The sequence below is a fragment of the Copidosoma floridanum genome, unplaced genomic scaffold (assembly GCF_036245765.1).
Source record: "Copidosoma floridanum isolate Cflo_tuat_1 unplaced genomic scaffold, Cflo_Japanese_pri ptg000040l, whole genome shotgun sequence".
NCBI classification, from domain to species: Eukaryota; Metazoa; Arthropoda; class Insecta; order Hymenoptera; family Encyrtidae; genus Copidosoma; species Copidosoma floridanum.
Genome location: NW_028321917.1, coordinates 2885126 through 2906107, shown reverse-complemented (window position 1 = coordinate 2906107; position 20982 = coordinate 2885126). Strand labels below are relative to the sequence as shown.

The 20982-nt window shown below is 34.2% G+C and overlaps 1 protein-coding gene across 2 annotated transcripts in view; it reads right to left on the bottom strand.

Annotated features, from left to right (window-relative positions):
• Positions 1–893: 893 nt before the first annotated feature.
• The window catches only part of Clic (chloride intracellular channel protein 5), a 134444-nt gene continuing 114355 nt past the window's right edge, over positions 894–20982 (bottom strand). For both annotated transcript variants that reach the window (XM_014352201.2, XM_089597854.1), the window contains one exon: positions 894–1937. In XM_014352201.2, the coding sequence (XP_014207687.1) occupies positions 1857–1937 (81 nt within the window). In that variant the 3' untranslated portion in view covers positions 894–1856. The remainder of the gene's footprint in view (positions 1938–20982) is intronic.

Below are 20982 nucleotides of genomic sequence, written 5' to 3'. Positions count from 1 at the left end.
TTGCTGAAGAGCTGTCCATTCGATGGATGGGTGTCACTTTGGAGTAGAAGAATAAAATCCATCTAATTCAATTTAGTTTTTAATTTCATTTTTATGTTAAATATGCACGGTCATTAGAGATACAAAATAAGTGGTGCATTCAATTTCCACACATAAGCGGCTTTCCTTCCTTTTCTCGTATTGATTTCTCTTATTTTGCATGCCAAAGCGTTTTTTTCTTTCAGTACAAATATTTCTATTTTTTATTATTAAAAAAAAAAAAAAAAAACGGATGAAAAAAATCAAAGTATAATTGAAGTTTTGCAATCACTTTCAACGACTTGGATAGCAGAATTTGTGGCCGAAAATATTATTTTCAACAGAGCTTTGGAAAAGCTCGTCATGATTTTGTCTTCCCAAAACCATCAAAAGAGGAAAAAGTTCAAGCATAAATGTACGCATTTGCTTGTGATAAATTAGTTAGATAACACTTGTTTTTCTCTCTCTTTAACTATTTATCATTTCCATCATAATTATCACGATATAGTCATAAGGCTGTTATAATCATTGTCATCATTGTTACTATAACACTAAATATCTTTTAATATAATCTACTCAATTAAAACACTATATGTTCAGTTGCATTAACTATCATCATGTTTGAGTATACTGATTGATAAATTAATTCAAACCCTTTCCCTCTCCAAGTTCTACGATTGAAGTATCCCTAAACATAAAGTTTGGGTAAAAAAGATTATACACGCTCCTTAAACTCAACATCGATAACATAAGTGACATTCAAATTATGGAATCTTTTCTTGGGGTTATAAATTTTTGGCGGCTTGTATACGTTAGACACTAATAATATACGCCAAAAATTAAGAGTACATTAGAGCTGTTTGACGTCTGACATTAGAGTTAAAAATTTTTTTTTATTGTTATACCCATCATAATTATCGACGGATTACGTGCGCAACTGGATTTGTAAATACTATCGATTCTATAAAAAATTTTTGTGCATGTGGCCAGAAAGCAGTTACTTTCTGTCTACTGCGCAGACTGAAGCAGCCGTTTACTGGCCGCACTAATACGTAACAAGATATAGGGGTAAATGAGGATATTATTGCAGTTTTTTGAGTGGTTTGCTTTAAACTTTTATCGAAGAAATTTAGTTCGTAAAATCGTTGTAATTTTTTTATTTTTTTATTTTATTTATATTGGACTCAAAAACGACTTTATTCCACCTTTATAAATGTATAAGCTCATGAAAATTGATTGAAAAATATGTTTGAAAACTTCAGTTGCCAGTACTGTATATTCATTATTCTGCACGTATTATTGCGGTCAATTTCAATACAAAATCAACGGATTATCCACAACAACACCATCATAGTGGAAAAGTTTATGTGTGCACTAGTTATTGCAGACGTGATACTTTGTTATGCAAATGTAAAGTTTTGAACGCTGTTTTGAGACACAAATCTTATGAATTAGATACACTATAATTTAATTTAATAATTTAAAGTGGCTGTCTATCATAACTCATCAATTCAATTAAAATATAGGCATTATTGAAGAGTTCCACAATAACTAGAGCAACCGCAACAATACCCTCACTTAGCCCTATGCACCGCAGTTGAATGTAAAGACGCCTGAAATTGTCCGTTAATCCACGCGGGTAATTCAAGACTTTCTCTTTTTACTGATCTAGATGCGTAATATACTATTTCGAAGTATACGAAAAAAGCTCTTAAGTATAGGTAGACATTTTTTCTATAGTTAACATCGGACTCACGCATAAAAAATTAGCCTTCATATACATGTGTCTGCATGTGTGTGTTTTACGCGAGTAGGCCTAATGTTCGAAGGTGTGTTTTTTATTCATCGTTGACCTCGATGGGGATGCTCGTGGTAAATGTTGGAGTCTCCAATTCCTCGTGTTTCTTCATCTTCATGCTCTGTAAACAAATAACATTTAATTATTAATAAATTTTTATGTACGGATCGTGTACACCCTTAAAAATGAGTTCGTTCCGAACGTGTCAGATGAACGACGTCAATTACATCACATAAATTGTGATTAGCCATTACTTAATAACTGACTCGCTGTTTGAAACAAATCCATATTCGCAGGTGTACGCTTAAGGGTTGTTAATACTTCTTAGCATGACAGGAGTTATGATAAAGATTTTTTAAATCAGCTTATTTGTCATACATAATTGCAAGTCATTGACGTTTATTTATTTATTTATTTACTTATGGCATGTTCAAAAAACAATTAACGATTCTGGGGTATACATTTACTTTATGTATAAAGTATTCCCAGATGCAGGCTTGTCAGTGATGTCTAGTATGAGCCTTCTGCGTAAGCAGTGTTGACCGCGATGGTAATAAGTTTTATGCTAGTAGTGAAGTTTAGAGCGCATTCCGGCAAAGTTTCCAATTCAAGCGCCACCATCTGTGAAGCTATAAACCACTCAGCGGTATTTCCGAATACAGTGAGATTAGTTCATGGCTTAAACATTGGTAAAGTTAGAATTGAATTACACTCTGAAATTTTCTACTAGCATCAAACTTTTCACCATCGCAGCCTACACTCGCATGAGTGAAAAAGTCTCATTCTTTATTTTTGGCCAATTTTTTGCATCATAAGGTAATTTTGTATTAATAGCGACCTCTATTTTTCACTTTACGTACAGTATTATTGTGAAAAGTAAATATGCCTCCACTTTCTTTGTATAAAATATTTGACGAAATTCCTTTTTATTTCATTTATATTTACGATATTTTTAAACAAAGCTTGATTAGGACAGCGCTTCAGCTGCCAAAACATTGCTAATGATATAATGATAATTTACAATCAGTTAATCACTTTTAAGACCCTTTAAAGCGTAAAGAGGACTAAGAGAACTGAGAGGACTTATGTGAGGACGAACAATATTAGTGAGAGAATTAACTCATCTGATTTAAGGTCAGTCCTACACACTTTTCAAAACTGAAATAGGAAAACTGCTTTTCCACTTTTGATTCTGACGGTGGCCGAGCGATCTAAGTATTTTATTTTTACGCCGTATTATGTGTTTCATTCCCGGCTATGTACAATTTTTTTCTTTTTTTTCTTTAGAAAATAAAAAAAAAGGTTGGATAATTGTATAAAATTATTTTTTCTATAGCAAAAGTATTTTGGTAAATAAAAAAAAAGTCTTCCAGTCGTTTCATCTAGACTTGAGGTCAGCACTCTTCTGTGACCATTCAATAGAAGCGTGTTAGTTTACTTTTATAGACCTTAAAAAAACTTCTCAAGTTATCGTAGAGTTACTTGTTATGAAAAGTATTGATTTCATTATTAAATGATTTATGATTTCATAGATAAAAAAAAATATCAAGCGAAGAAACATATTCATAAATTAAAATTTAAAGTATTCATGATTTCCTGCAAGGATAAAAAGATGAAACAGTTTACTAAGTATGCTGAAAAAATACTGTCAGATAAGTACTGATTCCAAATTTTCTTTTGAACGTGTTCCTGAAACCCCTAGAATATTTATCCACACTGACATTGCCTTACAAACAAAAATGAACTTTTACGACGAATGCCTTATCCTCAAGATTACATATTATATCCCCACTTTTCCCCTGTGTAATGCCACGATAGTTAAGAGAGAAATAAAAAGTCTCCAGTGCGTGCATGCTCTCTTCTCACCATGCACACTGCCGCTGTTTTTCTGCTGATTCGTCATTCTTCCTTTTTTTCCGTAAAAGTAATGCTTTAGAGAAAATACGCCCAAACAAGACGCGATCACAGCGGAATTGGAAGCGGATTTGTGCAACAAACTTGTCATCGAAACACTAAGACCAAGAATCATCGTCTTCAGACAACCAGCTGCTCTCAGATCTGGAGTGTAGCCTTAATAAGTCGTCGAGTTCAGAACACAGTATGACGGCGGACGACCAGTAGCAAGGTATACTATATTATTAGTTCTTTCTTGTGTCTTTTGTATTTTAGCATAAAGCTGCCTTATATGTAAGATATTTTATGACCACTTCGACCCACGTTGCGTTACCTTATTGCATTATTGCTTGGCGCTTTAACCTTTCCTTGCTATTGGTGTCGAAGACTTAGTTCGTTTCAATATTTGGCGCCAAAGTCGGGCTGCATATGCTAGCTAACTTCACCAACCACATACGTGCGCCATTACTTCATGAACAGTCAACACTTTTAGGCAAGACTGCTAAAGCTAAAGGGCCTCCGACCAAAGAGCTGCCTCTGGACCCACTTTTTCTGAAGTTGCCGGGTATCGACCCAGAAATTACTGAGACTATGGAAATAAAATTACAGGTTGACATTTACAAGAGATGGCTGTATTATTTAAAGAAAGGTCTTAAGAAGCCGAACAGAAAATTTTTAGGAACAATACTTACGACAGACGGACGGACTTTAAGAGCTCTAGCATCAACAATATTGTGCTGGAGTTCCTACAGACCTTTTCCATAATCATATGAAGGCCCATGCTGCAGCCTTTGCTTACACTGCTCAGAAGGACGTCAGGAAACCCTGGCGGACTCGAAATCATTTATGTTCTTGTTCATGGACCATTTGGTTGACATAATTAAGAACGATAAAGCTTGCAAACAAGCTCCTTTTGTTCCCGAAAAAAAAAGGGCCGTTAAAGTAGATGAGAGCGATTAATTACCATTTAAACTACCAGGTCCTGTAAGATCAGAGCTCGCCCCAACTGCAGGCACCCCATCTCGAAGCTCAATAGCTATCATTAAAGCCACTGCAGTAACAAAACTACAGGATTTCCGTTTCGTACGCGTAGGAGAAAGGACGTGTCCGTGCTAGAGGGGCTAGGAAAAGTGAATAATAAAGAATAAGTAAGAGTTAAGTAATAAAATAAAAGTTTATAGAGTTGTCGAAAGTAAGTAAGAATAGTGTAAGTGGAAAATTGAATGTGATGAGAAGTATTGAAGTTAATGTAAATTAAATGGATAAAGTGAGATTAGTAATCTAAAGATAAAACAGAAGTGTGTGAAAACGCGTGCAGCGAGGCAGTAAAAAAAAGATCACTTGCCTTTGAAGAACTGCAAATAAGTGAGAAGCAAAAAGTAAAAGACGTAAAAAAGTGAAAAAGTGACTGTGACAGTAAGAAAAATCGAGGAAACAGTGACTAGGTGAAAAAGTAAAAAAGTGAGTTTCAGAAGAAGCGAAAGAAGAAAAGAGATCACGTCTGGAAGATAGGTAGAAAAAGAAGCTGTACGGTAGATAAGGGAGACCTCTATGTGGACAACAGTGAATAAAATAAAAAGATACATGAGTGTAAGAAACAAAAAGTAGAGACGAACGTGTAATAAATGGGATAACCTAGAAACCCGATTAGAAATGAATCCACGCGGCATGTACGGCCCACTCACGGTGCCGGAGGCTCCGTGTACGGTCCAACTAGCGGGCCATGCACGGCCTGTTTACCGCGTGTGATCAGGTACGTGTACGGACAGTACACGGCTGCCGTATGTTACGGCTCCCATGGACTGCCCGTGTACTACCCGTGAGGCTGCGTACTGAAAATGACTAGCAGACAGAGTAAATTGCATGCATTATTGTTTTTTCTTTTAAATTTTTAAAGTAATCTTCCAAAGTAAGCTATCTTTGAATTGTCACTAGCATCACTTGGATCAAATTTTTCAACTTTATATTTTTTAATCAGATTTTCTTTGAATAATGTTTTGTGTGATAATGGTAAAATATTGTCAATTAATTTAAATTTTTTTAATAAATAATCAATATGACCGTTTGGGGGCATACAATCATTCGCATAATCTTTTAAAATTTGTGCAATCAATCGCTTGCATTCCAAATTAATTTGAATGCCACTTTTAACATCATATTCACTTTCACTGCTACATGTCTCAAACCTATATTTATGATCATTATTCATTCACTTTGTTCATTTTCAATAAATTGTTTATCTTCTAAATTACTTTTAATATTATTTAATATTATCCTCCATCACATGAATTTTATTAGTTAAAACCGTTTCACTATTTTCATAATCGTTACCTGTTTGTTCATTTCTTTTTCTAACACATCTCATGTGTAATAAATGTCAATTCATACGTTTATTTATTCTGTCATCCATTGTAGATTTTCTAAAAATACACTTTTTTTAATGATTAATTTTATTTATAGTATTGTTACGAAGACACTTAATAACAAAAAACGTTTTAAAATGGTTTTTTTTTTTTGTTAGTTTTAATTCAAAGTTATCATATTGATACAAATACTCACTTACATATGATAACGGAAAGATATTAAAATTGAATTCTATTATTCAAATAACACTTTTTGCTCTGGTATCTTGTAGATTGGTCGTGCCTTATTTGCAAGACTTACTTAGTGTTTAGCATAAATTTAACAGCTTATTTTTGCTCATCTTCATAGCTATATATACTGTACGGACCGCTTACGGTCAGGGTACGGGCAGTACACGGGAGCCATGAGTGACGGGTGCCGTGTACTGTCCGTACACGTACCTGATCACACGCGTTACACGGGCCAGGAGTATTATGTCCGGCGTACCGTCTACGGCCCGTATGGTAGTCTCCGGCGGGCCGTAGACTTTTTCTAATCGGGAATCTGGATAGCTGTTACGGTAGGTCTCGTTGTTGTAGACAATTAGTAAGGAAGATACCTGAATTACAGGGGACCGGTGAATAGGACCTGCTTTATCAACAGAAGTGTCGATTAAGAAGATTTATGGATCACCAATGGGGCAGAAAATACCTTAAGTAATAACAAAGGCGGTAATAAATGAAAACACGAGGAGTAACGCTCAGACTATCCTAAATTTTCAGAAAGATAGCAAAGGTAAACAGAATGATTGCAGGATAGGCAAAACGAAAAAGCGATTAGAAAGCATACTCAAAGTGTTAGTTAGATTAGAAAAAAGAGAAGAAGAATGGAGAGAAGGGAAAACCAAGTGGGATAAAGATAAACAAAAATGGGCAGAACAGAGGAAATCTCCAGAAGAGAGAGTCAGTAGACTTGAATGAAAAAAAGAAAAAGGTGAAAGAAAGAAAAAAAGAAAGAATATTGTGATTAAAGAAGCATCTATTAAAAAAAGTCAATTTAGAAAAAAAAGTGGAAGAATATATTGCACAGAAAATAAATGTCAAGGTTAAAGTAGAGAAAGTTCAAGAAATAGTCATTAATTATGGAAGAGAAGAGAGGAAAATAGTGAAAGTAGAACTATAAAACAAGAAAATGAAGGATAGCGTTATGGCAAACAAGAGGAAGCTGGAGAAGGGGACATATATTGAAAATGATCTGACTGGAAAAGAAAGGGAAATTCAGAAATTGATACTGGATGAATCCAAAGAGGAGAAAAGCAAAGGAAAAATTAAAAAAAATTACAATACCAGAGAGTCAGTTCGGATTTAGGGAAGGGAGAGGAGTATTAGAAGCAATTTACACGCTAAATCATGTAGTAGAGGAAAGACCAAGCAAACCAAAAAAAAGGTTTTTGCTTGCTTTATAGATCTCAAAGAAGCTTTCGATTGGGTGGATAGGGATGTACTAGGAGAAAGACTAGTAGAGATGGAGGTAAGTGAAAAATTAAGAAATAGAATCATGAATATTTATAAAGAAACAAGGAATGTGATTCAAAGCAGAAAAAGGAATATCAGAAAAATTTTGGACTGAAAAAGAAGTAAGATAGGGCCCTTGAGCCCAACTCTGTTCAACGTATACTTGGCAGATGACGTTGTGCTAATAGCTGACAGGGAAGTGAAATTAAAGGAAATGTTAAAAAAATTCAAAAAGTATATTGAAAAAAAGAAAATAATATTAAAGTGGAAAGTGCAGCACTATTAGGAGCACAGATATGGGGGTGGGAAGAAGATGAGAGGCTAAAAAGTGTGCAAAAAAGATACCTGAAGTGGATACTAGAATGAGATAGTAACACCCTTAATTACATAGTGGAAGAAGAGTGTAAAATAGAGAAGCTAAAAATAAAAGCATTAAGAAGACCGCTCAAGTTTGAAGAAATAATCAGGGACTCAAATATAAAATTAGTGAAAGAAGGTACAAAAAAAAAGACAAGGACAAAGTAGGAATGAATATAGAAGTAGGATCAAAGAAGAGACTAAAAATTTCAAAAGAAGAAAATATAAAAGAAATAAGATAAATGGAAAGAGTAGAATTTAAGGATGAAATGAGAAAAAAAATGGCCAGTAAAATACAGAAAGAAAAAGAAAAAAGAATGGAGAAGATAGAAAATTCAAGATATAACAAAATATATAGATACATCAAAACAGAGAAAGAACCAGAGTATATGAAAAAGGATGTGACAAGTGAAGATAGGAGGCTGATGGCTAGATTTAGATGCTGAAATGAGTGTATAAGGAAAGAATACTTGAAAAAAGAGAAAGAAAAGATGTGTAGACGTTGTCAGGAGGAAGAAGAGGACCATAGACATATACTGAGGATATATGAAAAAACAAGGAGTGGAAAAGAGATAGAAGAAGTTCTTAGCCAAGATGCAAAGAAAATAAAAGTTTTATGAGGTTTCGCAAAAGAGCGCTCCAAGTAGATGGCCACGCCCGCAATGCAGTCACTTATGGCTGATAGTGGGTGTTGTGTCAGGCGAGCCATCAGCAAGCTGATCCCAACAGATGCCGTCGATATTGTGTTGGCCTCACTCGCACTGGCAACCATGAAATAGTATAGGAACTTAAGAAGTGGCTAGAGTTTTGCTCTAAGTTTTCTTGCACACATTTTTCAAAAGTGCACATCTTATGGCACACTAAACTCGGCACGCTCCACCACCTCATTGATTTCGGAAGACCAGAAAATAGGCTTGAACCCCCCAGTATCCAGGCTTCTCAAAGGTGCTTTTAGATTCAAGTCAGCAAATCCCAAATATTATTTCACCTGGGACGTCGACCTGATTTTGCGCTACACAAAAAGTATGGGTTATTCAGATCTTTATTTTTAAGATTTAGATCTTAAATTTTTGTCACTTAAAACCATGACACTTCTGGCTTTGGCAACGGTTTACCGAGTACAAAAATAGGCAGCTATTGAATGGAGCGACATCATCTCCACGGCCTAAGGCCTGGAAATCAGGATCGTAGACTTGATTTAAACCTCCAAGCCAGGCTTTTTGCAGCCATGCCTGATAATCTCGAGATTGAAGGATGACTGCGTTGCCTCGTGCTTTGAACATAAATGGAACATAAAAGCTCGGATCATGATTAATGCATGGTAGGTAAACCAAGTTGGGACTTCACTTTTATCTGATTTAAATTTCTAATTAGGATAAAATTTTAGTACCAGTTGAGTTGGATCTTCTTTTCGCAGACATGCCTGATAATCCCAAGATGCGTCACCTCTTCCCTTGAATATTGCCTATCTAAGACCAGTGTCATTAAAGCGGAAACAGAAAAACTGATATTGAGCCTCCACAAACCTCATAAAGGTGTAAAAACTCAAACATTGAGCATGTGGGTAAAAATTATCCTCGGAATGAATGACATCGACACCAGCATCTTTTCTGCTCATTATACCAGACATGCATCCTCATCCGAGCAAAACTCAAGAGCGTCAACATCGATCTAACCAAACGCACCGCAGGGTGGTCCCAGAACTCAAGAGTTTTTGCCAACTTCTACAACCGATCGGTTACCACAGTAAGAGCCGTTACCGCATACGTTTTTTTTTTACTTAACGATGACTTCATTGTTATTTCGCTATCCAGTAAGCATTATCTTCATGCCAAGCGAAAATTATATTATTACTCTCACCTCATTAGGGTATTGAATTGATTATGTGATTTATTAGCACCTGTACAATGTAATGATGCTAGTAACTCAACAAGTTATACCCAATTAAGGTTAACTTGTGTTAGACTGTGATTAATAAAAGTAAATTAAATAAGTCTATGTTGAGACCAATCACTTTCCTTTTGAATTGCTTACGCTAAACAGCTATAGTTTGTAATCTCGAAGACGAGGCATACGTTGTATAATTTACAGGTCAAACGAACTTACCTGTAAGTGATGTTTGATCCCAATTATACAAAAATGCCTCGTCCGAAGAGATTACACCCCCTCCCAGGTTTACATATGTTGCAATGATCTTACAGCAATTCCAAACTCGCTTAATTTAATGATGAGGCATCAGCCAAACAGCGTCAGTCGTGCACATCAGGGCAAGAGCCTGCGAGTGGTAGCGAATTTTTATTTTTCTTTTGACTATAGTGACATTATACAACGGGGAAGAGGGGGGATACAATTATAATCTCTTTGAACGAGGCATTCTCTTATAATTGGGATTTAACGTAACTTACAGGTAAGTTCGATTAATACGCATATAATTCATGTGTTTTTCAATACTCTAAAGCAGTTAAAAAAAAAGCTGCCATATTGAAAACTGAAATTTTAATATTTTGCTTTAGAAAAATGCTCTAGTGAAATTTTTCGGTTGTTGCTCACGAATCTAAGGTCTAATGAATTTGATACAATTTTCAGTCTTTTTAATTACTAAGTTAAGTGTACGTTAAGTAAAGTAAGTTCAATCTCCAAAGTAAATATTAAGAAACAAGGACGAAATAGACAAATAAATAACATTCAAAATTTCCCTGCAGCCGTGTGATTCCTCTACTTTCAACACTCAAACACCATATATTGGCACCCTAACTAGCTATGGAAAATGCAGCACAAAGTTAAGGGAACTCTAAAATTTCCACAATAAAATAAGCGAATTTGTTAGCGCATAAAGGCAAAAATTCTGAACTTTACTTTACTCTATAATAACACTACTTTATATTCCCTTTTAGTAACTAAAAAAAAATCCAGAGGAAACTTTTATGTAACAAGCCAGCTTAACTGGCAAAGTGCGACGGCACGGTAACGAGTCTCATCGGGCAACTCCTACTATGCATGTGGTATAGTGAGTATAATATCAGTCAAAGTGCTCGTATTGGGTGCGGCAATCCACCTCCACACATAAGTGATGCGTGGATGACCTCAGCGACTAGGCCAGTATTTTACGTTGTAACAAGTATCACACAACTACAGTGATAGAGAATATTGCTTCTATTTAAGCCATAGTAATTAATTTTTAACAAATGTGGATTTAAGATTCTAGTAAATACTCAATCGTTAATAGATAGTGAATCAAGTAGTATGTAAATCCCACGTACACCCAATACAGAATTTTTACGTATCCTAATATCTACTTTCCTCGTTATTTTTTCGTAATTACCCTCCTTTTCCCCAAACATGTGAGTCTTTCATGCAGACCCCTTGTAAAGTTCTCCTTAAACGACTCGGTAGTCTATGCTACTGGGTACTACTTACAGGGCGCAGCGATTATCTCAAGCACATCTCAGCTATTATTGAGTTTAATGGAAAGGTGTTTTCCAATAAATCATCTAAACTCGTTGTATTGACCTTTGTAAAATGAATAATGACTTTACCCGACGAGTTGGCCAAGTATTGACTTTCCTTCGAAAAAGAAGGAAAAAATTTCGATAACTTTCGACGAGATTCAAACCCACGACCCTTCGAGTTTCTCCGGTTAGAAAGCTAGCGCGCTAACCACTGAGCCATTAAAGCTTGTGCAATCCGGGTAATCAAATATTTGACTGTTAGTAATGAAGGTTGCAAAAAAATATGATAATGAAATGCGTTTAACAAAATGGTCTCTAGATTATATTTGTTTTCTCTTTGCCAAAACATATCTGAGCAAATGAATTCCAGCAGTGGCTTGGGAACAGTCAAGCCAAGTTGTACTTTAGATTTGTGCACCATTTGATTGTCAAGCTCGGATCTTAATTAGTGCATTACTTAAATTTCTAATCAGCATAAAATTTTAGTACCAGTCGAGTTGGGTCTTCTTCTTTCTAGTAACGTCTAATCGAATGTGACGTAAGTAATTACAGAAGTATTTTATTCGTATATGTCAGTCATAGCAAAACAATTTAAATTACATAGTTGCACATAAGTAGGCATGACACAAGATGTATAAGGTCTGGTACCATAAAGACTAACTATTTATTAGATTGAGCCGCTTTTTGAAATTTGGAGTAGTTATTTAATCAGATACATACATTCTTCAACACTGAAAACTGCCTAGTTTGTCAATTTTATAATATTGCTGTGATTTCAGTATGGCTAAAAGTGGGAGAAGCCGATGATTGGCTTATCATAATAGTACCTGATAACACACTTTGTATTTTTTTTATCGTGTAGGTAACCGTAGATTGACTCGTTCTGTGTCTATAAAATAGTTATTAACCTTGATCAGATCCTACTTGTGATTCCATTGTGACTGGATGAATTTCCCACAGTCAAATAACTGTATGTGATACCGTGATCAATTACTTAGTTAAGGATCTCTAGTTTTGCAGATAGCAATTGAGTAATCTTTCAATTAAGAAACCATAAAATTCAAACATTTGTAATCATTTATAACATGACGATACATGTATCATATGAATCTATGAACAATAACAACTGCTACTGCTGGTGCTGCTTCTACTGACGCTACTGCTACCCTCCCGCATTACTCTCCCTTTGCGGTATGTATGACCTTGTTGAAGATAGGCCGCATCAGGCATCATTACATGTATATGCATACAAATATCTACCGTCGGGTCATGAGACTCGAGATTGTCATGAGAAGTCCCAACCCTTGGACTCGTTAGGACCAACGCTTCAAACTCTTAGAGCTTGGCGATGTAAGCTGTACGAACGCAAACTTTGGACTGAGAGAGTCTCATTGAACACGCTCACAGAAATTGATGTTGCTATGAACTCTAACGACACGCACCTTTGAGCTCTGTCATTCCAATATTTTTTCCCGTGTGGGAATTAGGGATCGTGGCATCTCTCAGTTAGCCTAAGCAAGAGGTGCTCTTTTTGGCAACAGAGAGGGCTGTTGCACTGGTTTATACCCTTCCCAATTTTTTATTTTGGCAAACAAGGGTAAAACTGGCTTTCACCGGTCAGTGCGACACACGGAAATTGCAAGTATAAAGCAAGTCAATACAAAACAATACACCAACAGGTTAACTCATAATAGGACCAGTCAGCAGTTCTGATCCAGTGCAATCGTTTTCATCCCAGGTGGCTATAGCCAGGGCCCCGCGGATTTATGAGTGAGGAGTACAAGAACGCTCAAGAGAGATAGCAGAAACTGCTTACCACATCACCAGGCTACACTGGATTAGGATGGAGGACAACTTTTAGAAACAATGTGAGATTAGCCCGCAATGTAATTGTTTTTAGTAACAAAACACAAGAAAACTTATATTCTGTAGCAAACATAAAAAAGAAATTATAGAGCTGTGAAGCAATGAGGTTTAACTGCTTAAATTCAAGCAAAAAGCTGAAAATACTTTTGAAGTCATGGATGAAAGGTTTATGAAAACAGAAAAATTTATCAAAGACAAAATCCAAGTAGTTCTGAAACTACTGAAAGCAGCTTCATTAAAAAGAGCATAAAACCTTACTATAAAACAACTAACTCCATTTTAAACTGAAAGATTAGGCGAATTTAATGTGTTTAGTATCCATCATAAAAAAATTAAAACTCCAAAATTAATAATCATATACAGTAGTAATTTTAATAGCAGAAACCATAGTAATATAAAGTGCCTTTTTTATAGATGTATAATATTTCGAATGTTACTTACTCAAAAATATCTAACGAAATAAAAAAATTAAAAAGTAATTAGATCAAGAAAAAATAATCAATTTTGTTGCTACGTACTCACCAAAAATGATAAAGTATTAAATAAAATATTTTTATCAAGATATCTGAGTAAATGAAAAATTTTACAAAACGAAATTTAATATTCACAAAGTAATGAGATCAACAAAAAATAGTGAAGTTTTCAAACATTATCCTACATCTATGTGACGATTATTGCAATACTTACGTAATGTAAATACTTTATTGCAGAGAAAAACATGTAAATATCATAAAAAATTATTGAATCTATATAACTTGCCGGATCGGCTTTATATTGTTTATTGGTTGGTTATGTAAATTTAAAAAAAAATCTGTGTTATAACTTTTTACGCAAATGAATCAGAAACTAGTTTGCGTGATATTTTTTTTATTGATTTATTTAGCATCTTTAGTACAAACAAAGTCTACAGCCTTTAAGTATTTATTTTTGTCTGTACTAAAGGTTAATACTTCAGGCAATGGACAGTGCATAATTTTCTTATTCTAACGAAATAAGGTCATAAATAAATACAATTATCGCTACAGATTATAAATAAGTTATTTCAAACTAAACTTCAATGACAATAATTGACTTACAATATTAAAACTATGAAATATATTTAAGCTGATGTAACAATTGTTTTTTTTTTTTTTTTTATGAAACAAATACTCTAGCATGTACAACTAAACAGTTTTTACACTTTTTCAGATTTTAAACGATATTTTCCACAGTTTATATTAACGTCAAAAACAGAGTAAAGCTGGCCGGACGTTACACAGATTTGACAATTTTGCAGAATATTTGCATGTTCTTCTCTGTAATAAAATATTTACCTTATTTAAGCATTACGATAATTGTAATACATATTAAGGATAATGTTTCAAAATTTGAATATTTTTTGTTAATCTCATTACTTTTTAAATATTTCATTTCATTTTGTAAATTTTTTTATTTACCAAGATATCCTTACACAAATATTTCTTCTAATATTTAATCATCTTTAGTGAGTAAAAACACTTTCCGCCCTCGGGTGGTTTTGGGAGGCTGGTACTTCCTAGGGCGAAAAAGCAGTTTTCCGGAACTCGTTTGAAAAGTCTCCTTTACGAACCTTGTTACGTCCCTCGCCTTCGGCTCGGGCCGCAAACGTCTCAGTTCGCAAACAGAGACTTTTCAAACTCGTAGAAAAACTACCATTTCTCCCTATTGGGCGCAAAGTGAGGGCCCAAAGTACTTTTCATGCATGCGTCATGGGCTTAAAGTGGAACTTTTCTGCCCTAGGGCGGAAAAGTACTTTTCTGCTCTAGGGCGCAAAGTAATCACAATTCTTTGTACACCATAATTCATACTTTTTTTGTACTAGTGTGCATAAAATGGGCTTTTTTCACATTATTTGAAGTGCCAAATATCAAATTTCCTACACTGTACATGAAAATAGTGTGCAAAACATATAAGTATCACTTTTTTAAAGTTATATAATAATGTGAAATAGTATAATTTTAAATTATTTTAATTCTGTAATGAGTTTTTAAAATTAAATTATCAAATTTAAAGGAAATCATATTTATATACAATTTTTGAAGAATAAAAATGGATTTTTTTTTAAGAACGAACAGTTTATGTTTTGTAGTTGCGGGGCGAAATTCTATAAGTTTTCGACATGAAATTGTAAAATTTGGATGAAATCATATTTATATACAATTTTCAAAGAATGAAAATGGATTTTTTTTTTTTAAGAACGAACAATTTATGTTTTGTAGTCGCGGGGCGAAATTCTATAAGTTTTCGACATTAAATTGTAAAATTTGGATGAAATCATATTAATATACAATTTTTGAAGAATGAAAATGGATTTTTTTTTTTTTAAGAACGAACAATTTATGTTTTGTAGTCGCGGGGCGAAATTCTATAAGTTTTCGACATTAAATTGTAAAATTTGGATGAAATCATATTTATGTACAATTTTTAAAGAATGAAAATGGATTTTTTTTTTTAAGAACGAACAATTTATATTTTGTAGTCGGGGGGGCTGCGCCCCCCCCGTACCCACCCCCCCGAGGCTTCGCCCACTGGACCCTTACCAGGGGCTGCCGCCCCTGGGCCCCGCACAACCTGTCTCACGAAACATACCTTTATTCCCCTTACTTAAAAACAATTTAATGCTACCATCTTTGAAGTCAGCACACTTATATTTGAAAAAAAATGTATGCCCATATATCAACTCAATATCGAATATTCGTAACTCTATTACCGTCGAGACTGAAGACCATTTAATACTACTAGTGCCAGTATACCCATACATACCGCTACATTGGCAGGCAGATCGTAAATGTTATACTATAGACTCTAAAAAAAGCATGGTTTTTGGCAATGGACATAACGCAAAGCAGCAATATCGGCAGCCTAGGCTGCGTTCAGACACAACGGCAATATCAATCTACACGCAATCTATTTGAATGCACGGGTGCGAGAGAGAGGGCGAACGATCCGTCATCTCTTCGCCCTCTCTCTCTCGCACTCGCGCATTCAAACGGATTGTAAAAAGTATTGGCGTTGCGTCTGTACGCAGCCTTACAACATATATCTACTGGAGTTAGCATATGGCAATGCTTGCATACTAATTTGAGGTTTATAAACTTTAATTAATTTTTTCATTATACATGTGGAGTTGATAACCTCACTTTTCACCCTTAAGGAGAAAAATAATATACGCTACTCGAGCGCAAGCCTTTGCACCCTTGGGCGAATTTTGCGCCCTTCGACTACTTTTCTGCCCACGGGCCCAAAGTAGTCAGTGGGCGCAAAGTGACACTTTGCGCTCTAGTGGCGTAATGTACTATTACGTATCAACAAACTTGACTATTTTTTGTTGACCTTATTACTTTTGAAATCTTTAATTTCGTTAAATACTTTACAATAAGTAACATTATGGATATAATACATCTTTAAAACGGTACTTGATATAATCATAGTTTCTGTTATTAAAATGACTTCTGTATCACATATTACTGTATTCGACTATAATTCTTAAAGTCTTGGTTTTTTTTGATGGATATCAAACACATCAAACTTGCCTTACCATTCACTTTGTAATAAATTTAGTTTTTTCAGGAGATTTCACTTTTTTTTCTGTGGACTTCTTGAATCACCCTGTTATAATTCATAAAAATTGAACATAAATGGTAAAAAAACTTATAACTGATTGTTTTCTTTAAAGAAGACTAGTTTAGTTCATCATATTTTACGTTTAAACTTTCCTAATTTTATTGAACTCCTTGAAATACTTTAAATTCGCTCTAAGAATAACATTTTCGGACCTTTTGTTAGGTGACGACTTGCGTAAATTAATAAATTTTTATTTTTATTCTATTTTATCCTGTAATATTTCATTCCCAATGATAAAATTCTAAGACTCTTTACAGAGTCATACTTAACGAGAGTCGTCGCCTAACAAAGCTGACTGTGAACTCCGTGGCTCTTGGAAGTGTCAAGTGACAACCGAAGCGAGCCATGAAGCCTAAACATATGAAGTCAGCAAGTACCGGCCCCATAGCAAGTAAGACAAAGAAGTTTTAACCAAAACTTCGTGCAAGGTGCATTTCTTTTCACGGCGTTTTAGTTAGTAGCCCGCTGCCGCTCATCAAGTGCAGACGTAATAACTAATTTTATAAGATTAACCAGACGTTCCATCTATGTTTTTTTTCTTTTCTGTTTTCTTTTATATGTATACTAGTTACATAAAATAAAGTGATATAAAACTAATTGGAAAAGGAATTTAAATTATTATAAAATAATAAATAACAAATAAATAAATATTAAAATAAATAATTATAAATCGACGGAAAGAGGAAGTGCAGGTCATCCGAATTAATAATTAGCGGAAAGAAAGGTAAGTTAATCTGGACATAATATTCAACACTCTGTTTCTTTCTTCCTTTTAATTTTTCTTAAACAAACAAATAGTTGGACTATCTGCTGTCCCGCAGCCTGTGAAGGAGCGTGAGACTGTAGTCCACAGTTTTTAGTTTTTGATTCGAAGCTAAAAACAAATTTAAATGACATTAACGTTATTTAACACCTTTAGCACCATTTAGCTACTGTTTTTTTAACGAGATCTCTATCATTAACATGAAACTACTGGTTTTCTTGACGTAACATATTTGTATAATGACCTTATAATATACTACCGTAGTGAAACATTCCACTTACGACTTAATATTTTCATCATTAACTTCTACTTTACATGTTGGTATTTCATTTTGGAGTTGATCATTTTAATAATACCTTCATCAGTTTTTTGTATGTACTATGAATTGTACAACTACTGCAGTATTACTGAAGTAAATAGTAGCACGGTTGCTGAGGCTTCGTCTGCTTTCTCAAACTTACCTCGTCGCGCTCCCGCGTGACTTGATTGTTAGATCTACTTTCAAAAATTTTTTTTATTGATATCAATTCCATTTCTTGTCTATTTCTAATATTGTAATATAATTTGTCAAGTGTACAGCTTTGAGAATTTTCCGGCAAAGAAAAAGTTACAATATAAATAGATTTTTTATTATAATGTCGTTTGTCGCAACTACGACATTTAAGAGGGCTCCTGCGACTACCGCTGAGGTTAAATACAAGCAAAAAAATCAGGTTTTGTTTTTCAAAAAATATATGTGTCTAAAAACTATTATACTATTTTTAATAAAATATGAAGTGGAAAAAATTATTGTTTTGTGTATAGTTTTACTTTTTACGAAAAAAAAATTTTTAGTTTTCATCAGTCCAGTGCAGACAGGTACAGCAATGTGTCGATCGGTATAGCAGTGACTTTATATATATATATATATATATATATATATATATATATATATATATGTCTTTTTTGTATATATCGCTTTTCTGCTGTACCTACTATACATAGTGTTCCGCACCTGTATGCTATAAAAATCCTATAAGACTTAAAGTTAATATAACAGTATTTATCTAATTATATACTTTTTCATAACAAATAATAATAGGTACAAACTTCAACCCGTACGAATTTTAACTTTTTCAAATCTTTCACGATAAAGTAAGTCAGTATGTCTGCTACCCACATAACTTCTAAAAGTTCTGGACACGACTATTTATTTGTTTATTTCTATTACAAATTTATCGCTAAATTGTCCTATTATCCTCAGTTTTTAATGGAGCACATTAAAGACGAATACTTTATCTACAAAACGTATACACTAATTCTCGTGGGGCAGCTCATTTTGGTTTATTATAATCGTAAAATAACTCGTTTTTCATGCAGCCCTACAAGAATGCACTTTCAACTTTGAGCTTAAATATTTTAACATTTTGATCCATATAGGGTATAAATAAGGCTAGTATTGGATTCAACGAATTTACTTCTATTAGAAGTGGTATATCTCTTTTTGGGGACTTTCATGAAGGAGCCCTTTTAATTGTTACGTTTCGTTTAAGATAGTAGCGAAAATCAACTTTAACCATATAGGCTAATTTCATAAGCTGAGAAAGTAGGATCTTACAAAAACTAAACTGTTTAAATAATGATATGGTATCATCGTTGTCCTACTATTGAACTAATATAAAATAGTATTTATTTAAGAAGGCTGAACAAGTGACTATGAAAATAAGTTATGAACTAAAAAATAATTTGTGTGGTCTCTCAGAAAAGCTCAAATTTATTGTTGTGTCAAAAGCTATACTAGTAGGCCCATATTTATATAATCATAATTTATTATATCATGATTTTCCAGATGTTAAAAAATAGATTTACGTGTTTAGAGTGTACTATCTATTTACCAAGTAAGAAGGGCGTATTAAGGAGGTTCTGGCAACAAATAAAAAATGTTAAACGCTGAAAAAAATTTGCCGATGTTCTTTTTAAGAACATTTTATGAGCTATACACTTTTCAATATTTTTTTCCAAATATTTTTTTGAAAAAAAAAACCATTTAATTTCACAATTTAACGTTGGCTCTTATAGGGGTCTCCGCGTAGAAATTCTTACGTTTGGCCAAACTTTCGCCAATATTCATGTTTGGCCAAAAGTTGGCTAAATATGGGCATTGAGAAAATCCCAAACTTGGATTTTCGCTTAAATATTAGACTCAAGTTCAACCAATGTTCATCCAAACATCTAAAAAATTAATTTAATACTTCAAAATATAAGTGGTGTGCATGTATGACACATCGAAAAAGTCGTGCAGGAGATGGTCTCGAACCTCGGCCACCGAGATTCCGCGTGCGACACAAGCACACTTAAGGGGATTATCGTGATATTTCGTTTCACTACAAATAACATATCAAAATTTAAGAGAGCCTAGCCTCATAGTTTTCGAGAAATTAAATCGCAAAGTTTGTCGGTTATAAACGGTCTCTTATTGAGAGGTACACCCTAGACCTGCATTGACAGCACCTAAAAAAATGTACGTGACTTATTCAAAATATTTATAAACATCGTGAATTGCATTGGTTACATGTTTGCTAAGAAAAGAAAATTACCAAGTACAGCTGACAAATTGGATTCTAAATCCTCCACTGACTTGCAGTTTTGAACTACCGTTAACAATATTTATCAGATTACAGTTGCAACAAACTATAGTCCATTGTGAACGCAGACCTTCATGAGTCTCGCTCTTGATATTACAAAAACTCAAAGCAGCTCCACACACGCAGCGTTTCATTTGCTTTTGAAGCACTCTTCGGTTAACTATTCGGTTTCCACTCAATAAACGAACCTCCAGTTCTCGCTTTTTTTTTCTTTGCTTCTGCTATAGCTAAAAGTGCTTTTTTATGCTGATTTATCATTTTTTGTTTAGCCAAACGACCGTTTTTCATTCGGACTCTACTTGTCATGGTAAACAATATAAACAATCACTATTTTTCACTTTCTACCCGTTCAATGCAAATGCAAAGTGCAACGTTGCCTGATTTCCACGTAGTCACAAGTATAGGCTCAAGCTGCAATTATGTGTGAATACAGTCACTCTCAAAAGTTCAGAGTCATCGTATTGATTGTACATTTGCTCAAGTAGTATAAGCTTAGGTGTAGGCATCCCAAACTTTTGTGGCGGACGGTACCACGATAACCCCCTTAACCACTCAGCTATGACGAGAGCGTGTATACGGAGATACAAATCGTGTACATATCATATCAATAATATAATTTTTTTTAAGTCATGTTATAAAATTGACTTTACAACTTTTCTATGAAAATTTTTATGTGAATGTATTCAGTCACGATTAATTATATGTGAAACAATAA